The sequence below is a fragment of the Macaca thibetana genome, chromosome 14 (genome assembly GCF_024542745.1).
Source record: "Macaca thibetana thibetana isolate TM-01 chromosome 14, ASM2454274v1, whole genome shotgun sequence".
Lineage (NCBI taxonomy): Eukaryota > Metazoa > Chordata > Mammalia > Primates > Cercopithecidae > Macaca > Macaca thibetana.
This window is the reverse complement of record NC_065591.1, coordinates 7,095,550-7,116,868: the sequence shown is the minus strand read 5'-3', so window position 1 is coordinate 7,116,868 and position 21,319 is coordinate 7,095,550. Positions and strand designations below refer to the sequence as shown.

At 42.4% G+C, this 21,319-nt stretch overlaps 1 protein-coding gene and 1 pseudogene across 3 annotated transcripts in view; both read left to right on the top strand.

Moving 5' to 3' along the window:
- KDM2A (lysine demethylase 2A) overlaps positions 1-21,319 on the top strand; it is a 152,797-nt gene that overhangs the window by 111,759 nt on the left and 19,719 nt on the right. For all 3 annotated transcript variants that reach the window (XM_050756585.1, XM_050756587.1, XM_050756586.1), the window contains 4 exons: positions 1,561-1,714; positions 3,114-3,229; positions 11,240-11,366; positions 14,528-14,922. In XM_050756585.1, the coding sequence (XP_050612542.1) occupies positions 1,561-1,714; positions 3,114-3,229; positions 11,240-11,366; positions 14,528-14,922 (792 nt within the window). The remainder of the gene's footprint in view (positions 1-1,560; positions 1,715-3,113; positions 3,230-11,239; positions 11,367-14,527; positions 14,923-21,319) is intronic.
- LOC126936741 (uncharacterized) lies at positions 4,731-4,840 on the top strand (annotated as a pseudogene).

The following is a 21,319-nucleotide window of genomic DNA, read 5'->3' as shown; positions in this document are numbered from 1 at the left end:
TGGGTAGAAATTAGTATTCATCTAGTTCACTATCATTATACCATTGGCACAGCACTTAGTAAATCTCAAGAGTCCTGTTTCTAGACTCCTGAATCAGAGTTCTCCAAATAAATAGTGGAAGGGAACACAAATTTTGGATAGATTCACTGTGAAGTCAGCAAATTAAGATCTAAACGAACTTTCCCTCTGTGTAGCCGTTGGTCTGAAATGTGGCCAAAGGAAGCCTTTAAGTTCTTTTTGAGGATGTAAATAGGTTATGAAGGATTATCTTTATTCATTCAGTTATATTCCAGTTTGTGAAAATGCTTCTGAATGCTATATGAGAATGGAAATCTAGAATTAATACCCGAGGTTTATAGTATTACACTGTTGTTACTCTTTTTTGTCTTACTTGCAGTGAATGCATTTGTAAGAGAAAAGTAGAACTAGAATGAGAACAGATAATGCCTTATTTAAAACATGAGGTCTTGGCTGGGCACGGTGGCTCACGCCTGTAATTCCAGCACTTTGGGAGGCTGAGGCGGGCGGATCACCTGAGGTCAGGAGCTCGAGACCAGCCTGACCAACATGGAGAAAGCGCGTCTCTACTAAAAATACAAAATGAGCCAGGCGTGGTGGTGCATGCCTGTAATCCCAGCTACTTGGGAGGCTGAGGCAGGAGAATCACTTGAATCCGGGAGGTGGAGGTTGTGGTGAGCTGAGATCATGCCATTGCACTCTAGCCTGGGCAACAAGAGAGAAACTCTGTCTCAAAAAAAAAAAAAAAGAAACAAACAACAACAACAAAAACATGAAGTCTTTTCCGGGCACAGTGGCTCACACCTGTAATCTAGCACTTTGGGAGGCCAAGGTGGTCGGATCATAAGGTCAGGAGATTGAAAACATCTTGGCCAACATGGTGAAACCCCATCTCTACTAAAAATACAAAAGTTAGCTGGACGTTGTGGTGCATGCCTGTAGTCCCAGCAACTCTGGAGGCTGAGGCAGGAGAATCCTTTGAACCCAGAAGGCAGAGGTTGCAGTGAGCCAAGATCATGCCACTGCACTCTAGCCTGGACTACAAGAGTGAAGCTCCATCTAAAAAAAAAAGTCTTAAGCAGAACAACTGTCTCCAAATCCAAAAGTCATTTTGTTTACTTTAGATCCCTTTAAGCCCTGTTGATCTTAGTTACTATCTTGGACAAAACAACCTGAGCCAGTCTCTTGAAGATACTGTGCCTAATTAACTGTGCTACTTAGGACTCTGGAGGCCAGACAGTCAGAGGTGTTTAAGGGACTGTCTAGGTAATGAGATGAATGTCCCTCTTCTCTCTGAGTCCTGGATGGGTTCCCTAGTCAACCCCCAGGGAAGCCTTAATGCTGTTGGATCAAGTGGAGGATAAGAAAGATCTACTGCTTTGGACCTTCTAAGGTTTACCAAGTAGTCAAGTTCTATAGGCTGGGAAAATTGCTTGCCTTTCTTCTACCTGGTGGTCTTAATTTTGTACCTGTTTATCAGTTGAGGGAGACGACTGGGTCATGTCAATGGCTGTTAACAGACTAAAGTTTTTTAACTCACAGGTCTTCTGGCTCATCCCCCCTACAGCCCACAACCTGGAGCTGTACGAGAATTGGCTGCTGTCAGGGAAACAGGGAGACATCTTTCTGGGTGACCGGGTATCAGATTGTCAGCGCATTGAGCTCAAGCAGGGCTATACCTTCGTCATTCCCTCAGGTAAGCAAAATGGGAACAGTGGGTTATTTAGCCACTTTTTTTCTTAATGAAAAAGAAATTAATGGATAACCACCAAGGATAGTTACGATGCTGGGGTCTGCAGAAAACAACAGTGTTTCTTCCTGTCATGATGGAGTAGATGCTGAGGTTTTGTTTTTTTTTCTTTTCAGTTTGAAAAGGCAGTGGCTTTCCAATAAAGTATGTTAAGAATTGCCAGCAGAGGCTTTTCAGATATACACGTTTGGGCTCTGCATTAGCCCTAGTAATTTAGAATCTCTATAGATAGGACCTGTTCTGCAGGTGATACACAACCTATGTTGAAGAGCTGCCTAATATTCTAGGGAATGACTGTGAAGGCTAGAGTGCTCAAGTCAGGGATGTTTTTGATCAAGTCATTAAATCAAAGTAAGTGCTTATAAAGATCACAGATTTTGGAGTCACAGACCTCTATTAGGATTCTGACTATGCATTTACCTGCTAGATACTACGCTTAGAGCAAATAATTAAATCTGTGTCTCATTTTGTTATAAGGAATATAAATGAGAACACATGTAAACCAAGCTTATCCAGCCTACAGACCACAGGCCTCATGCAGCCCAGGATGGCTTTGACTGTGGTCTAACGCAAATTCATAAACTTTCTTAAAACATGAGATTTTTTTTTTTTTTGCAATTTTTTTCAAGGTCGTCAGCTGTCATTAGTATTAGTATATTTTATTTTATTTATTTACTTATTTTGAGATGGAGTCTCGCTCTGTAGGCCCAGGCTGGAGTACAATAGCGCAGTCTCAGCTCACTGCAACCTCTGCCTCCCAGGTCCCAGTTCAAGCAATTCTCCTGCCTCAGCCTCCCAAGTAGCTGGGATTACAGGAGTACCCCACCATGCCCAGCTAATTTTTGAGTTTTTACTAGAGATGGGGTTTCACCATGTTGGCCAGGCTGGTCTTGAACTCCTCACCTCATGATCCACCCGCCTCGGCCTCCCAGATTGCTGGGATTATAAGCATGAGCCACCGCGTCTGGCCATGTTAGCATATTTTATGTGTTGCCCAAGCAATTCTTCTCCCAGTGTGGCCCAGGGAAGCCAACAGATTGGACAGCCCTGAATTGTAAACTGTCTTGTACAGAGCCTGGTTTATAGTTGGTGCTCCAGTAAATGTTTATTGTGTGCTAAGCATTTGATGTGCATTTTCTCATTTAATGCTCATGAGCAACCATAAGAAGTATTATTTATCCTGGTTTTATACAGGAAATTGAGGCTTTGAGAGATTAACTTGACAAACCACTGAGAAGCAGAATCAGAGTGAAGAGTGTGATCTAGGGGTCTTATACTAGTTCTCTGAGAGAGACTTACTGTAATGTGTATTTTCAGCCACTGCCCTCTGTTCCCTTTCTTCTAGGCTGGATTCATGCTGTGTATACTCCTACAGACACGTTAGTGTTTGGGGGCAATTTTTTGCATAGCTTCAACATCCCTATGCAGTTAAAAATATACAACATTGAAGATCGGACACGGGTAAGTAATCTTATATAACAGTTGGATGTGAAGAGGTTTACTCCAGTTAAGATAGATGTTACAAGAGATTCATTCATGGTTTGTCAAAACTTCCATTTTTCTTTCAGTTAAAATGCAGTGTTGACATTTTGGGAACACACAAAATTTTAAATTTAATGTATTTTTTTTAAAGACAGAATCTTGTTCTGTTTTCCCGGCTAGAGTGCAGTGGTGTGATCACGGATGATTGCAGCCTCAACCTCCCAGGCTCAAGCATCCTTCTGCCTCAGCCTCCCAAGTAGCTGGGACTACGGGCGCACACCACAGCTGACTAATTTTTTATTTTTTTCATAGAGACTTGGTCTTGCTGCGTTTCCCAGGCTAGTCTAGAACTCCTGGTTCAAGCAGTCCTCCAGCCTCAACCTCCCAAAGTGCTGGGATTACAGGTGTGAGCCACTGCGACTGGCCAAATAAAAATTTTAACACAATTTACATACTCAATTTTGGGGACTCCAATTCTGTGAGGTTTTTGGTATCTTGGATTTTTCTTTCCTTTTTTTTTTTTTTTTTTTTTTTTTTTCCTTAATTTTTTAGCCAACACCATTGTGAATGGGAGAAAAGTAACATTTTTTTCTTTTAATTTTTGGGACAGAGTCTCACTCTGTTGCCCATGCTGGTGTGCAATGGCACAGTCATGGCTCACTGCAGCCTCAACCTCCCCAGGCTCAATTGATCCTCCCACCTCAGCCTCCCAGGTAGCTGGGACTACAGGCACATGCCACTACACCCAACTAATTTTTTTTGTATTTTTTGGAGATGGGTTTTTGGCTGTGTTGCCCAGGCTTGTCTGTAACTCTTGGGCTCAAGTGATCTGCCCGCTTTGGCCTCCTAAAGTGCTGGGATTACAGGTGTGAGCTACTGCATCCAGCAGTATCTTGGATTTTTATAAGGCCAGACATGGACCTCTGGTAATCTCTTGAGCCATGTGTTTCATTTTTATGCTCACAGAATAATTTGGTATAATGGAGCTTAACTCAAGTTTTAGAACTTTAAATTCATGTATCTTTTTCTACACTGATGACTATACTCAAAGCATCTTACTTTAATTATATAAATGTATATACTATTTTTTCAACTGGGGTTTTAAGAGAGAATTAAGCCCAAAATAAAATAATTTGTATATCTTGTTTTCTCAGTTTTTCCCTAGGATGATACACAGCTGATACCATTCTAGAGGCATAGAAAAAAGTTAATTTATTATATACAATGGATACCTCAAGGCAAGAGTTGACAAACTTTTTCTGCAAAGGACCAGATAGTAAATATTTTAGGCTTCATAGGTCATAAAGTATCTGTTGTGACTGTTTAACCCTACCTTGTAGCATGAAATACTTAAACAAATGAGTATGGCTCAAATAACACAACATTTTATTCATAGACACTGAAAGTAGAATTTCACATAACTTTAACATGTCACAGAATACTCAAGTTTTTTTTCAACCATTAAAAAATGTAAAAAGCGATCCTTTTATAGTTCATGATCATGATGATTAGGTGTTCGTGCACGTACGAGAAAGGTGCCACCCTTGAACCTTGTTACTATTAACACGTCAGCACATTACCTGTCTGACCCGGAGAAAAAAAAAAAGATAAAAAACACTCTTAGTTCACAGGAATCATAAAAAGAGGCAGCAGGCCAAATCCACTAAGTGTTGTTTGCTGGCTAGCCTCCATCGTAGAGAATGAGGGCTTATTGTTTAGCAGAATTCTAATTGGTAAGGGCTGAATCATATATGAAAGTATAGATGATACTGGGATTAAACAGCAATTAGAATATTTGGGGGTTGCGATGTTTGTTAAGTTATCTCAAGTAGCTTAGCAGAATACTAAGCTAGTATGAAGATCAGCAAACGTGGGGAAATGTTAACAGTTGGGGAATTGCAGAGAAGAGCATAGAAGTATTATGGTACTGCTCTTGGAACCTTTTGGTAGAATTAAAAGTATTAAAAATTTAAAAATAGTAATTAATGAAGAATTCACAACTCTTATGAGGAATGGTTACTGACCTATGTACTGCAATAATAGTAAACCATTATAGTGCCTATTTTGCAAAATTTATTTTGGTGTAGGAGCTACTTATCACTATATACACCATTGGTATTATTGTTGGAGTTACAGGAATTGCCCTACTAGTAGAATTAAGATAGGAAGCCAGTGCTTCTTCAAGACATTTTATAAAAGTACATTTCTGTTTATTTGTCAAGAGTAACAAAAGTACAGGTCAGGCACAGGGGCTCATGCCTGTAATCCCAACCCTTTGGGAGCCCAAAGTGGGAGGAGTACGTGAAGCAAGGAGTTTGAGACTATCCTGGGCAACAAAGCTGGGTGTGGTGGCACATGCCTGTAATCCTAGCTACTGGAGAGGCTGAGGTGAGAGGATTGCTTGAACCTAGGAGTTCCAGGTTGCAGCGAGCTATGATGGTGCCACTGTACTCCAGCCTGGGTGGAAGAGTGAGACACAGTCTGTTAATTTAAAAAAAAAAAAAAAAAAAAGTCTATTCTAAAGCAGGTAAGTATTCTAAAATAGGGAAAATGTTTCAAAAAAGAAAAAATATATAATTCCATATTAAAATACTCCCATTTAACTCTCTGTCATTCTTAGAGGTAATTATGTACCCATTTTAAGATTCAGTCTGAAAATTAGTTTTTAGAGTGCGTTCACTTTTTGTGGCCAAAGATGACTCTCATATCTGGGGCTTAACTGGTTCAGTTTCAGGGAAGAAAAGGAAAATATATATTCAGTAACATAAAGTGAGCACCTTATCCCTGCATGAAGAGTTTTCTGCATAAAGAGAAGAAAAATAAGAGAAAAAATTTTTAAAAAGGCCGGGCACAGTAGCTCACACCTGTAATCCAGGCACTTTGGGAGGCCGAGGCGGGCGGATCACCTGAGGTCGGAAAGTTGAGACCAGCCTGACCAACATGAAGAAACCCTGTCTCTACTGAAAATACAAAATTAGCCAGGCATGGTGGCACATGCCTGTAATCCCAGCTACTTGGGAGGCTGAGGCAGGAGAATTGTTTGAACCCAGGAGGCGGAGGTTGCAGTGAGCCGAGATTGCACCATTGCACTCCAGCCTGGGCAATAAGAGCGAAACTCTGTCTCAAAAAATAAACAAACAAACAAACAAACAAATAAATAAATAAATAAATAAATGGAAAAAAGAGTCCTACAAACTCTTAACTGGGAAAAACTCATCTTGATTTATCTGATTCCTAAACTTTATCAAAAATTTCAGTGTCTAATCAATTGTTTTTCTATTTTTTCTAAGAATGGCTTATTTAATTTCAAATAAAATCTTTCTGTAGTCCCATAAAATTTCATTGTGTTTCGTATATTTGTACACACAGCATTTTTTTATTGCTTTCCATACCAACTTTTTATGTGAAAATGTCAACCTGGCATTCATTTGATATGTTACTAATGTCTATAAAGTTATAAAAATCTCTATAAAAAGTTAAGAGAATGTATAGGGAATGCTTTACCAAAGAAATACAAAGCATGTTGCAAACAAGACAATGTTCTGGTCACTTTTGCCATACCAATGTAGAAATTTACTATTACTTAAGTGTTGGTAATTATTCTAATAGTGCTTAAAGGCTCAATAATTTTATAATGGGGAGTTTTAAAAATTCTTTCCAAAAAATGCCAACCGAGTCTTAGAAATTGATATGCAGCATAAGTAAAATGTAATGGGGTCAGGTTGGGTATGTGGTATCTCTTGGCTTTAATTAATACAGTCTTACAAAGTTACAAGCAAAAACTCAAAATTTTAATGCCTGTATTTCATATTTTCTTCCTTTTTTCTTTCTTTCTTTTTTATTTATTTATTTATTTATTTTTGACACAGGGTCTCACTGTGTCGCCCAGGCTGGAGTGCAGTGGCATGATCTCAGCTCATTGCAGCCTCAACCTCCTAGGCTCAAGTGATCCTCCTGCCTCAGCCTCCTAAGTAGCTGGGACCACAGACACACACCACCACACCTGGCTAATTTTTTTATTTTTATTTTTTTGTGGAGATGAGGTTTTACTAAGCTGCCCAGGCTGGTCTCAAACTCCTGAGTTCAAGCAATCCTCCGGCCTCAGGCCCCCAAAGTCTTGGGACCATGGGCGTGAGCCACTATGCCCAGACTCTTCTTTTTTTAAAACTGTCATTATTACTCAGCTTTCAGCTGATTTCCAGAGGGCTTCAGAATTTGGAGTTGTCCTGAACTCCTAATAAAAACCCTTCCAGAAAATGTTGCTACACTTAAAAGGCTAATGGAGAGGCATAGTGTATTATATCTAATTTTGAGGGACCAAGTACCTATTGGTTGTCTCTCTCCTCTGTCTCCCTTAGTCAGAAATAAATTAATTTTACTTTTGTGTAAGAGAGTCATTCTTTTAGTTGTTGAAGTTTTAGCCACATAAGAACCCAGAATCAGGGTCTGGCTACTATGCATTAGAAAACTGATTGGGTCTGACATGAAAAGTACATCTCTCCTGCCTTGCCATGGGGAGAGTGATCTCCTTAGTCCCCACTGATGCCCTGTGGCCTGGTGACAGTTTTTGAAAAGGGACTCCTATCTAGTTCTCCATGATTCAGGAAGACTACCTGATATAGAGTTTGAAAAGGGGTAGGTGAAGTCATTCCTACAATATGGGAGGAGATGGGAACATTCTCAGGAGCTGCATATTCAAAACAATCTTAAAAGTATCATTTGGCTTATCCTTTTGAAATATGACCTCTCTAAAAGAAAGCTGTATGTCCAGGCACGGTGGTTCATGCCTGTAATCCCAAGTACTCTTTGGGAGTTTGAAGTGAAGGATCACTTAATCCCAGGAGTTTGAGACCAGCCTGGACAACATAGTGAGACCCTATCCCTACCAAAAATTAACCCCTTTCCAATTTTCCCCAATAATACCAGTGGCACTTGGCAGCTGCAATTTTTATTTTTTATTTTTTTTCTTTGAGACACGGTTTCGCTGTTGTTGTCCAAACTGGCATGCAATGGTGTGATCTCAGCTCACTGCAACCTCCACCTCCCAGGTTCAAGCGATTCTCCTGCCCCAGCGTTCCGAGTAGCTGAGATTACAGGCATGTGCCACCACGCTAATTTTTGTGTTTCTAGTAGAGATGGGGTTTCACCAGGCTGGTCTCAAACTCTGTTTGTTTGTTTGTTTGTTTGTTTGTTTGTTTGTTTTTGAGACAGAGTCTTGCTCTGTCGCCCAGGCTGGAGTGCAGTGGCGTGATCTCTGCTCACTGCAAGCTCCACCTCCCGGGTTCATGCCATTTTCCTGCCTCAGCCTCCCGAGTAGCAGGCACTATAGGCGCCCGCCACCAGGCACGGCTAATTTTCTTGTGTTTTTAATAGAGACGAGATTTCACTGTGTTAGCCAGGATGGTTTCTATCTCCTGACCTCGTGATCTGCCCACCTCAGCCTCCCAAAGTGCTGGGATTATAGGTGTAAGCCACCACGCCCAGCGGCTGCAGCATTTACCCCGGGATAACTTTGTCATGAACTGTCTCACTATTATTTTCGCATCACTCCAGTATACTGACTTTGAAAAAAAAAGATATCAATCTATTTATAGCATTCTGTTTTTAGTAGTGCTATTTCCGCTTACAAAATATAGTTATTCTTGATTGCTGAAAATGTCAGATCCTAGAAAACGTAGCATTCCTGTGCATGATGTTAACATCATTCTTGTCCGGGCATGGTGGCTTACGCCTGTAATCCCAGCACTTTGGGAAGCTGAGGCAGGCAAATCACTGGAGGTCAGGAGTTCAAGACCAGCCTGGCCAACATGGTGAAACCCCATCTCTACTAAAAATACAATTGGCCAGGCGCGCTGGCTCACACCTGTAATCCCAGCATTTGGGGAGGCCAAGGCGGGTGGATCACCTGACGTCTGGAGTTCAAAACCAGTCTGATCAACATGGAGAAAGCATGTCTCTACTAAAAATACAAAATTAGTCCCGCGTGGTGGTGCATGCCTGTAATCCCAGCTACTCGGGAGGCTGAGGCAGGAAAATCTCTTGAACTCAGAGGTGCAGGTTGCGGTGAGCCAAGATCACGCCATTGGACTACAACCTGGGCAACAAGAGCGAAACTCTAAATAAATATAGCTGGGTGCAGTGGCTCATGCCTGTAATCCCAGCACTTTGGGAGGCCGAGGTGGGTAGATCACCTGAGGTCAGGAGTTCGAGACCAGCCTGGCCAAGATGGTGAAACCACGTCTCTACTAAAAATACAAAAATTAGCTGGGCGTGTTGGTGCACACCAGTAATCCCAGCTACTTGGGAGGCTGAGGCAGGAGAATCGCTTGAACCCAGGAGGTAGAGGTTGCAGTGAGCCGAGATTGCACCATTGCAGTCCAGCCTGGGCAACAAGAGCAAAACTCCATGTCAGAAAATAGTAAAAATAATTAATTAATTTAAAATAACAATTAGCCGGGTGTAGGGGCACACGCCTTTAATCCCAGCTATTCAGGAGTCTGAGGCAGGAGAATCGCTTGAACCCAAATAATAATAATATATCATTCATGAACAGTTTTTGGCCAAAGATTCATTTGATGGATCTGATTTTTCTGAAATAGACAATCCTGATGATTCAGACTATCCTGCTGTTTTGTTTAGAAATAATTCCAAGGACAGTTTTTATATTTTATTCTCACCTTGAAAATCAGATTTCCTTCAGCATCAAAAAGCATGTTTATGTAAAATTACATGAGCGCTGGCCGCGAGCTGCTCTTTTATTTTCTAAAAGGGAAATGGGTTAATAAATTAGCCAGGTGTGGTGGCACACACCTGTAATCTCAGCTACTGGGGAGGCTTTGGTGGGGGGATGACAGCCTGGGTGAAAGAGCAAGACCCTGCCTCTAAAAATAAAAGTTTAAAAAATGGTTTTTAAAAAAGGCAACAAAATATATTTAGGATAGTCCCCATCATTGGTCTTCCTCACTGATTAATCTGTGCTGATTTGTCCTTTCCTGGACTGTGATATATCTGAAGAGTACTTTTTAAAATTAGTATCCAGCTGAAATAATAATGAAAATGCTCTTTTGGGGAGAATGGAAAGAAAATTAAGATAGTGATTGATTAGGTCGTATGGAACGTTAATCTGGTTTGTGGACATACCATTTTGGCAGACTACAAAGTTTGAGGCAGGCAAACTGAGCATCAGTAGTGGGGAAAATACCCAACTTGGTGCCCTAGACTAGACACGGTCTGAGAGTGAGTCTCTCGTCAAACTTTAGTGTATGTAATTACATAATATTAACATGTCACTTCATCTCATGTCCTGTTTTTCCATGAGATTCTTTGTTCCATGGCCTTCTGATTCAGGGGCAAACATAGTAAAGCAAGAGTACTTTGCATACCTTTTTGTCAAGTATTTTGTGTCTTACTCTTACATTTTACTCTGTCCCAAAACCCAAACTTTCATTTTGATGCCTTCCCACTTAACCAAGACAGTTTCTTGGTGGTTCTAAATGGTCTTCCTCAAGTACCGTTTTTTGGGGTGTTTTTTTTTGTTTTAGTTTTGTTGAAGACAGAGTCTCACTCTATAGCCTAGACTGGAGTGCAGAGGCATGATCTCAGCTCACTGCAACCTCCGCCTCCCAGGTTCTCATTCCTCAGCCTTCTGAGTAGCTGGGATTACAAGGTGTGCACCAGCACACCTGGCTGATTTTTGTATTTTTAGTAGAGGCAGGGTTTCACCATGTTGGTCAGGCTGGTCATGAACTCCTGACCTCAAGTGATCCACCCATCTGGGCCTCCTAAGTACCCTTTATCTTTAGTGATTATTTCTCAAGACCAACATTTTCTAAGTTGATGGTTTTACTTAAGTTTTTGCTTCAGATGCCAAGCTGGGTTTGCAGGTTGACTGGTGAGAGTATTTCCTGGGTTAATGATTGCAGTGATTCCGTTTGTTTTACTCTCTTTCCTTGAAAATGGTCATCTTTTCTCTATTATATTCCTCTGTAGGTTCCAAATAAGTTTCGCTATCCATTCTACTATGAGATGTGTTGGTATGTGTTGGAGCGCTATGTGTACTGCATAACCAACCGTTCCCACCTAACCAAGGAATTTCAGAAAGAGTCCCTCAGCATGGGTAAGTATTCTGTCTATAGGAACTTTGAAGACACCACTTAGGACTGAGGGTGAGGCCCAAAATACTCAGTAGGCTGTCACTCAATATGTTCTTGGTTTTTTAATTCATCTACTTGGAAGTACCAAATTCATTCATTGGAATTGAATACTAGTTACCGGTTACCTACCCAGATGTGAGTTAATGGCCAAATGAAATACTCTGGATCTGGTCTTTGTCTGAGTTGCTATTAGCTCCTCAAGGGTGATCAAGTGGGACATGCTGGTTCACGCCTGTAATCCTAGCACTTTGGGAGGCCAAGGTGGGCAAATGGCTTGAGCCCAGGAGTTCTAGACCAGCCTGGGCAACATGGTGAAACCCCATCTCTACAGAAACTACAGAAAATTGGCCAGGCATGGTGGCTTGAGTCCCAGCTGCTCAGGAGGCTGAGGTGGGAGGATCCGCTGGAGCCCAGGAGGTCGAGGCTGCTATGAACCAAGATCATGCCACTGTACTCCAGAACCTGGGCGACAGAGTGAGACCCTGTCACGAAAAAAAAAAAAAAAAAGAAAGATGATCAGTTGTCTAATACGCTTTTTTGTTTTTGTTTTTGTTTTAGAGACAGGGCCTTACCCTGTCATCCAAGTTGAATTGCAGTAGCATGATCATAGCTCACCGTAACCTCAAACTCCTGGGCTCAAGCAGTCCCCCTCCTGAGTAGCTAGGATTACAAGCACACACCACTACGCCCAGCTAATTCTTACTTTCTGTAGAGATGAGATTTTGCTGTGTTGCCCAGGCTGGTCTCAAACTCCTGGCCTCAAGCTGTCCTCCTGCCTCCACCTCCCAAAGCATTGGGATTACAGGTGTGAGCCACCACACCTGGCCTGGTTGTCTAATGTGTTTTATTGTATAAAGAATGGTCTTTGGCACAATAAAAACTAGGACTACATCATCAAAATAACCTGTTATATTCTAGGCACTATACTAAGCAGTTTACATTTATTAAATTCTTATTATTACCTGAGAGGTAGGTATTATTAGCCTCATTTTACAAATGAGAACATTAAGGTTCTCTTAAAGTTAGTAAGTGGCAAAGCCACAGCTTTTAGAGTCTGACCAGCCTGGTTCAGCTTCACAGCTTAAACTAGGTTGGTCAGACTCTACAGTTTATGCTCTTAATCTCTGTGCTTTCAGGTTACCCCAACATCTATCAGAGAAATATTTTAATTAGATGACAGTGTAGTTTCAGTATACATTTTTAGACTCCTATGTCTGAAATTGGTAAGGACTCAACACCATAATATCCTGGGATCACATGTTCTTACGCAATCTTTAATCCAAGCAAGATACTTTTTACTTTAGCATTTTACTTTTACTGCATAATTTTACTCATAGTTTGTATTCTCAGTTGAAAATAAAAAATGGGCCGGGCGCGGTGGCTCACACCTGTAATCCCAGCACTTTGGAAGGCCAAGGCGACAGATCACGAGGTCAGGAGTTCGAGACCAGCCAGGCCAACATGGTGAAACCTGTCTCTACTAAAAAATACAAAAATTAACCAGGCGTGGTGTCACATGCTTGTAGTCCCAGGTACTCGGGAGGCTGTGGCAGGAGAATCGCTTGAACCCAGGAGGCGGAGGTTGCAGTGAGCCGAGATCGTGCATGTGCACTCCAGCCTGGGTGACAGAGTGAGACTCCGTCTCAAAATAAATAAATAAGAAAATAAAAAATGTTCACTCAATATATGAAAGCAGGATACAGAATTGTATAAACAGCATGATCTTAATCTTGTTTAAAAATAAATCTAATAGAGCTAGGCACTGTGGTGTGCACCTGTAGTCCCAGCTATTTGGGAGGCTGAGGCAGGAGGATCACTTGAGTCCAAGAGTTCAAGACCAGCTTAGGCAACATAGTGACACCCCTATCTCAAAAAGTAACCAACAAAACACATATAGACCAGGCATGGTGGCTCATGCCTGTAATCTCAGCACTTTAGGAAACCAAGGTGGAAGGCGCACCTAACCCCAGGAGGTTGAGACGAGCCTGGGCAACATGACCAGAACCTGTCTCTACAAAAATTTAAAAAATTAGCTGAGTGTGGTGGCGCATGTCTGTGGTCCCAGCTCTTTGGGAGGCTAATGTGGGAGGATTGCTTGAGCCCAGGAAGTTGAGGTTGCAGTGAGCCATGATTGCATCGCTGCACTCCAGCCTGGGCAACAGAGTGAGACCCTGTCTCCAAACAAACAAACCACAACATAAAAAAAAAAAAAAAAAAAAACCCACATCTAATAATACACATCCGTTAAAACATGGAAAGAAAATATATTGTACTGTTCAGTTGTTATCGTAGGGTGGAGGGATAAGGAATGACTTATTTACTGCTTTGCATCTTCTTGCATTTTCTAAATTATAATAGAAAAGACCAGTGAACATTATCACTGTGTTTTGACTATCAAAATCTTCCTTTTCAAAAATAGTCACTTTGTTTTGTTATTTATGTTGTTAGGATTTCAACTCCAAAGTTTAATTTTAAGACCAAAACTTTAGACCCCAAAAAAAAGTTTGATTTTTTTTGTTGTTTTGTTTGTTTGTTTGTTTGAGACAGGGTCTCACTCTCTTGCCCAGGCTGGAGTGCAGTAGTATGATCACAGCTCACTGCAGCCTCAACTTCCCAGGCTCAAGCAGTCTTCCCACCTCACCCTCCCTAGTATCTGGGACCACAGGCATGCATCACTATATGCAGCTAATTTTTTTAATGTAGAGATGGGGTCTCATTATGTTGCCCAGACTAAAACTATTTTTTAAAGATATGTGCTTCTTACTGTCTTCTCTTTTAAAAGGTAATGAAATTATAATCCCAGATTCAAGCTTTAACTTTAACTTACAACCACTTTGATAAGTAACTGATTTCTAGTACACAGTTCAAAGACTAGGTCCTACCCAAACTTTAAAAAATCCAATTGACTGTTACCTAGATGTCCTCCTAGGTCAGGATCCTGTTTTTACCTGTAACTGTGATTTTCAACAGTGGACAAATGGGTTGGCATAAAGATAGACCATTTTTTAAAATGTGGTGATTTTGTCATTTATAGCCTCAAGGCCCCTGTCATGCCACCTATTTCTCTTGCTGATCACATGGCAAAGTGAAATGTTCTTACTGCATTTTTTCTTCATATTGGTAGATTTGGAGTTAAATGGGTTGGAGTCTGGGAATGGGGATGAGGAAGCAGTGGATCGAGAACCCCGACGCTTGAGCAGCAGGCGTTCTGTCCTCACTAGTCCTGTCGCGAATGGGGTCAACCTGGATTATGATGGACTGGGCAAAACCTGCCGAAGTCTTCCAAGTCTGAAGAAAACTTTGTCTGGGGACTCATCTTCTGACTCTAGCCGGGGATCCCACAATGGACAAGTGTGGGATCCCCAGTGTGCTCCCCGAAAGGACAGGCAAGTGCATCTGACCCATTTTGAGCTTGAAGGCCTTCGCTGCCTTGTAGATAAGTTGGAGTCTCTGCCACTGCACAAGAAATGTGTCCCCACAGGGATAGAAGATGAAGATGCTCTCATTGCTGATGTAAAGGTAAGGATTTGATGTGTTTTATGACAACTACTGATCCAGCTATGGCAGTCAGTTTCCAGATTCAGTGGGAGAAAGTATAGGAATTTTGGATGATCTCTGGTACAGTCAGAGAGAAGTTAGTATGCCTATGTGTTTGTTATTGCTGCTCAATGTTTTCATTCCTAGAATGAGGTTATGTCCCTGTTTTGAAAATACTAACATTTGTGTGTTCATTGAAGACTTAAATTTAGTCTTAAACATAGGTTTCAGGCCGACCCCAAAAATAAAGGTGACCCTAAGAAAATATTTAAGAAATGTTACATTAGGCCGGGCGCGGTGGCTCAAGCCTGTAATCCCAGCACTTTGGGAGGCCGAGACGGGTGGATCACGAGGTCAGGAGATCGAGACCATCCTGGCTAACATGGTGAAACCCCGTCTCTACTAAAAATACAAAAAAAAAATTAGCCGGGCGTGGTGGCGGGCGCCTGTAGTCCCAGCTACTTGGGAGGCTGAGGCAGGAGAATGGCGTGAACCCGGGAGGCGGAGCTTGCAGTGAGCTGAGATCCGGCCACTGCACTCCAGCCTGGGTGACAGAGCAAGACTCCGTCTCAAAAAAAAAAAAAAAAAAAAGAAATGTTACATTAAACTTAAGTTACCTTGAGATAAAAAGCAGGACAAAAGTGACTGATAGGAATCTCATTCTAAGCAGATTGAGAGAAATGAAATTGTTCTATGCTGGGTTAACGTTGAGTAGCTTTAGCATCTTTAGATTCACATTTATTTAACATCAAGACAAATCCATCGGGAAAAGCATCATTTTAAAATAATTCATCCCAGGGCCGGGTGCGGTGGCTCATACCTGTAATCCCAGCACTTTGGGAGGCCGAGGCAGTTGGATCACAAGGTCGGGGGTTCAAGATCAGCCTGGCCAAGATGGTAAAACCCCATCTCTACTAAAAATACAAAAACTAGCCAGGCATGGTGGTAGGCGCCTGTAATCCCAGCTACTTGGGAGGCTGAGGCAGGAGAATCGCTTGAATCCGGCTTGGGTGGAGGTTGCAGTGAGCCGACAGAGTGAGACTCCATCTCAAATTAAAAAGAAAAAAAAACAATTAGCTCGGCGTGGTGGCGGGTGCGTGTAATCCCAGCTACCGGGGAGGCTGAGGCAGAATCTCTTCAACTCTGGAGGTGGAGGTTTCTGTGAGCCGAGATCACATCATTGCACTCCAGCCTGGGCAACAAGAGCAAAACTCAGTCTCAAAAAAAAAAAAAAAAAAAAAAAAAAAAACCTTAAAGAGAATAATTCTGTGACCTCAGTGAAAATGGACTACATGTCTCATAGTAGGTCTTTTCCATCCTTGATTCCTCATTCAGGTTTTCTGTGGCCACCACATAACCAGATGAGGTGCTCCTCAGCTTCTCCTGACCACCTCAGGAAAGAATTCCAAAGACTAGGATAGGACTTCATCTTTTATTCTTTTTAAAATCAACATTCTAATTAGATCTTATATTGTTTATGTGTCAGTGAAAAGGTAAAAAAATAACAGAGGCATAAAAGGGGCGAAAACCTGATAAAGTTGGTCCTCCTTAGTAGTGATAGAAACTGGACAGTTGGTATTGTAGTTTGGTTTTATAATGTTTGCTATAAGAAGAGGCAGTTGATACCATCATGGCTTTTATTTATGGGAGGAAATTACAACGTTCCAGGTAGGTGTGGTCCTACTTCTATAATGATTCATGTGTGTAACAAAACAAATTTAGCCATACTTTCCCAGATTCACTTCATACCCTTAAATGGACAAAGGACGTTCAGATTCTTCATTTCTGTTGTGGTAAGACTTATATTCCATTATGGATGCATGTGGGAAACTTTAAATTGTGACTTTTTTTTTTTCTTTTGGAGACAGAGTTTTGCTCTTGTCGCCCAGACTGGAGTGCAATGGCGTGATCTCGGCTCACTGCAGCCTCCACCTCCTGGGTTCAAGCAATTCTCCTGCCTCAGCCTCCTGAGTAGCTGGGACTACAGGAGCGTGCCACCACGGTGGCCCAACTAATTTTTATATTATTAGTAGAGATGAGGTTTCACCATGTTGGTCAGGCTGATCTCAAATTCCTGACCTCAGGCGATCCACTCGGCTCAGCCTCCGAAAGTGCTGGGATTACAGGCGTGAGCCACCATGCCTGGCCTAAATTGCGACCTTTGAGACTTTTAACTTGCATAATTGTTAGGGACCCTAAGAAAAAAGACTTACAAGGTTGCACCTCTAACAGTCTTTTGGCCTGGGTATCTGTATTTCTAATTCATGATTTTAAAAAAAGTCTTTTCAGCCCTAGGGAATGTCTGTAGATAGATTTGACCTCATTGAATTCAGTTGTAAAAAGCCATATTATAATCCACTAATCAATTATACAAGGTCAAGTGTGGCAGAAATACACACACTCAAACTATTGGAGGCTGAGCGTGGTAGCTCACGCCTGTAATCTCAGCACTTTGGGAGGCTGAGGTAGGCGGATCACTTGAGCCCAGGAGTTTGCGACCATCCTGGCCAACATGTCGAAACCCCATCTCTAGAAAAAATACATATATATAAATCAGCTGGGCATAGTGGCGCGCACCTGTAGTCCCAGCTACTCAGGAGGCTGAGGCAGGAGAATCACTTGAACCCGGGAGGCGAAGGTTGCAGTGAGTCGAGATTGCGCCATTGCGCTCCAGCCTGGGTGATGGAAGTGAAACCCTTTCTCAACAACAACAGCAACAAAAAAACACTGGAGTAGTTTAACTAGTTAAAGTAGCTAAATAAGGAGATTTAAGGTGACAGAGTGGTACAGTGGTATACCAAGGGAAAAAGTAGAAAGATTTGGGTTAAATATTAAGCAGAGTTAGCAAGAAGAGAGATGAGTTAAGAAGAAACATCTAAAAAGGAGGCTTAGCGTTATGAAAAGTGTCTGGAGAGAGCTTGCTTGTGTTAATCAGGGACCACTGAAAAAACGTGACTGCCATCACTGGCTAAGATATAGTGGCAGAGGCCAGAGCATGAGGAACAAATAGCCAGTGAGATGACTACACAGGCCGACAGTGTTTGAATTCTCCCTCTGGAGACTTATCCACACCTTCTCGTTTACCCAAAACCACAGTCAAAATGTAGCTGACATCAGAAGACAACAGATTTAGATTCCAACTCTGCAGGTGTAGTTTAAGATCAGATAGATTAATTATTCCTATATTTGATCAGTTTTGCTAAATCTCAGAAAAGATATAGCAAGCTTAGAGCTTGAATACCTTGAGAATCTGAGCATCACTCAAAAGAAAAAAGCATTAGATTGGGTAGGTACTGAATCACTCCACAGCTGGGGACTTTGCATGCTAGAAAACTTGATGCTTATAGCACTGATGGCTACACTTCAGTGCGGGACAAAGCTAATGCAGTTTACCCTTCCTGCAGAGAGAGGAATTGTTTGCTGTTGTAACTTATCTGGCTTTCAGAAATAATTAGTAGAAGAGATGAGGGGAAAAGTGGTAGATGAGATATTCATAATATTCCAAGGAAAAAATAGTGCATTTCAGTGCTGTGATAAAAGGGCTCTGGGCCGGGCGCGGTGGCTCATGCCTATAATCCCAGCACTTTGGGTGGCCGAGGCAGGCGGATCACGAGGTCAGGAGATCGAGATCATCCTGGCTAACACGGTGAAACCCCGTCTCTACTAAAAATACAAAAAAATTAGCCAGGCGTGGTGGCGGGCGCCTGTAGTCCCAGCTACTTGGGAGGCTGAGGCAGGAGAATGGCATGAACCCAGGAGGCAGAGCTTGCAGTGAGCCAAGATCGCGCCGCTGCACTCCAGCCTAGGCGACAGAGCGAGACTTCGTCTCAAAAAAAAAAAAAGGGGGGGGGCTTTGAAGATTCTTAAAGGTTAAGTTCTACAGTGTTGAAGAACAAGTCATAGAATATAGAGTTGGAAGGGGATTAAGTGAAAAAGCAGGACATTAAAAAGTACTGACTTAGGCAGGGCCCAGTGGCTCATACTTCTTGTCCCAGTGCTTTAGGTGGCAGAGGCAGGCAGATCACTTGAGACCAGCCTGGGCAATGTGGCGAAACCTCATCTCTACAAAAATACAAAATTAGCCAGGTGTGGAGGTGGGAGGATCGCTTGAGTTGGGCAAGTTGAGGCTTCAGTGAGCTGCGATCTCACTACTGCACTCCAGCCTGGGCAAAAGAGTGAGACCTTGTCTCATAAAGAAAGAGAGTAGGCAGGGCTTTCAGTGAGCCGAGATGGCGCCACTGCACTCCAGCCTGGGTCTGGGTGACAGAGCAAGACTCCGTCTCAAAAAAAAAAAAAAAGGTGACTTACTGGTAAAGCTATCAGCGTGTATATAAGGTTCTGTTTGAGAGGGGTTGTGGGTAATGTTGACTCCTGAAAGTGTGCATAGGTAGAATGGGGTTCTCCTACTATGAGAATTTTTATTTGTTTGTTTTTTTGTTGTTATTTGTTTTTTATTGAGACGGTGTCTTGCCCTGTCGCCCAGGCTGGAGTGCAGTGGCGCAAACTCGGCTCACCGCAAGCTCCACCTCCCAGATTCACGCGGTTCTCCTGTCTCAGTCCCCCAGTAGCTGGGACTGTAGGCGCCTGCCACCACACCTGGCTAATTTTTGTATTTTTAGTAGAGACGGAGTTTCACCGTGTTAGCCAGGATGGTCTCGATCTTCTGACCTCATGATCCGCCCGCCTCGGCCTCCCAAAGTACTGGGATTACAGGCGTAAGCCACCGTGCCCGGCCTTTTTCTTTTTCTTTTTTTTTTTTTTTTTTTTGAGACTGGGTTTCATTCATTTTGCCCAGGCTGGAGTGCAATGGCACAATCTCAGCTCACCGCAGCCTCTGCCTCCTGGGTTCAAGCGATTCTCCTGCCTCAGCCTCCTGAGTAGCTAGGACTACAGGCACGTGCCACCATGCCCAGCTAATTTTTGTATTTTTAGTAGAAACAGGGTTTCACCGTATTGGCCAGGCTGGTCTTGAACTCCGGACCTTGTGATCCACCTACCTTGGCCTCTCAAAGTTCTGGGATTATAGGCGTGAGCCACTGAGCCTGGCCAAGATATTCTTAACATTTCTTTTTTTTTTTTTTTTTGAGATGGAGTCTGGCTCTGTCGCCCAGGCTGGAGTGCAGTGGCCGGATCTCAGCTCACTGCAAGCTCCGCCTCCCAGGTTTACGCCATTCTCCTGCCTCAGCCTCCCGAGTCGCTGGGACTACAGGCGCCCTCCACCTCGCCCGACTAGTTTTTTTTGTATTTTTTAGTAGAGACGGGGTTTCACCGTGTTCACCAGGATGGTCTCAATCTCCTGACCTCGTGATCCGCCCGTCTCGGCCTCCCAAAGTGCTGGGATTACAGGCTTGAGCCACCGCGCCCGGCTATTCTTAACATTTCTAAAATTGATAAGTTGTGTTATTGATATATGTTGAATAAAAAAGTAGGACATGGAACAGTATGTATACTACGGTCCCATTAATGTAAGAAAAAGCGTATGCGTGTTTGTGCATTGCAGAGGAATCTAGAAGGGTACATCCCAACCTGCTGATAGCAGGGCATAGTAGGGTGGTAGTAGTCATCTGGAAGAATTTGAGGTTTCTTTATTTTTGTGAGTTTTGTTTTGTTTTTTTTTTTGAGGTGAAGTCTTGCTCTGTCACCCAGGCCAAAGTGCAGTGGCGTGATCTAGGCTCACTGCAGCCTTGGCCTCTCGGGTTCAAGTGATTCTCCTGCCTCAACCTCCAGAGTAGCTGGGATTATAGGTGTGTGCCACAACGCCTGGCTAATTTTTGTATTTTCAGTAGAGATGGGGTTTCACCATGTTGGCCAGGCTGGTCTTGAGTCCTGACCTCAAGTGATCCGCCTGTCTAGGCCTCCCAGAGTGCTAGAATTACAGGCGTGAGCCACCACGCCCAGCCAGAATTTGAGTTTTTAATCAGATTGTTGTTTTTGTTGGTATTTATTTTGGTGATAAAGGAATTCTTAACATAGGTGCCTATATAAAAGAAGTTTTCAATATAACAATATATGGCTGCCCAGCTCACTTAATAAAGCAAATTCGGTGTTGTTGAATACTTTTCTACCTTCCTGTTTTCTCTAAACATTTTGATAAGCCTGCCAATCATACTTTGTGAGCTTTGGGTAAGTTACTAAACTTATGAAAACCTATTTTCTCCTCTATAAAATATCTCTGTGAGATTATTGTTAAAATTAACAAGATTAGTAAAATACTTAATAAGCAGTGCATTATTACAGCCAGAAAAAAATTAGATGTTACAAATATATGAAGTTCACTTATTCCACTGCTCTGAATAATGCCTGCCTACTCTGTGTCAGGAATCAGATTGAGTGTTAAGGAAACTATGCAGACATGCCATGGTCCTAGTCCTCAAGGGCC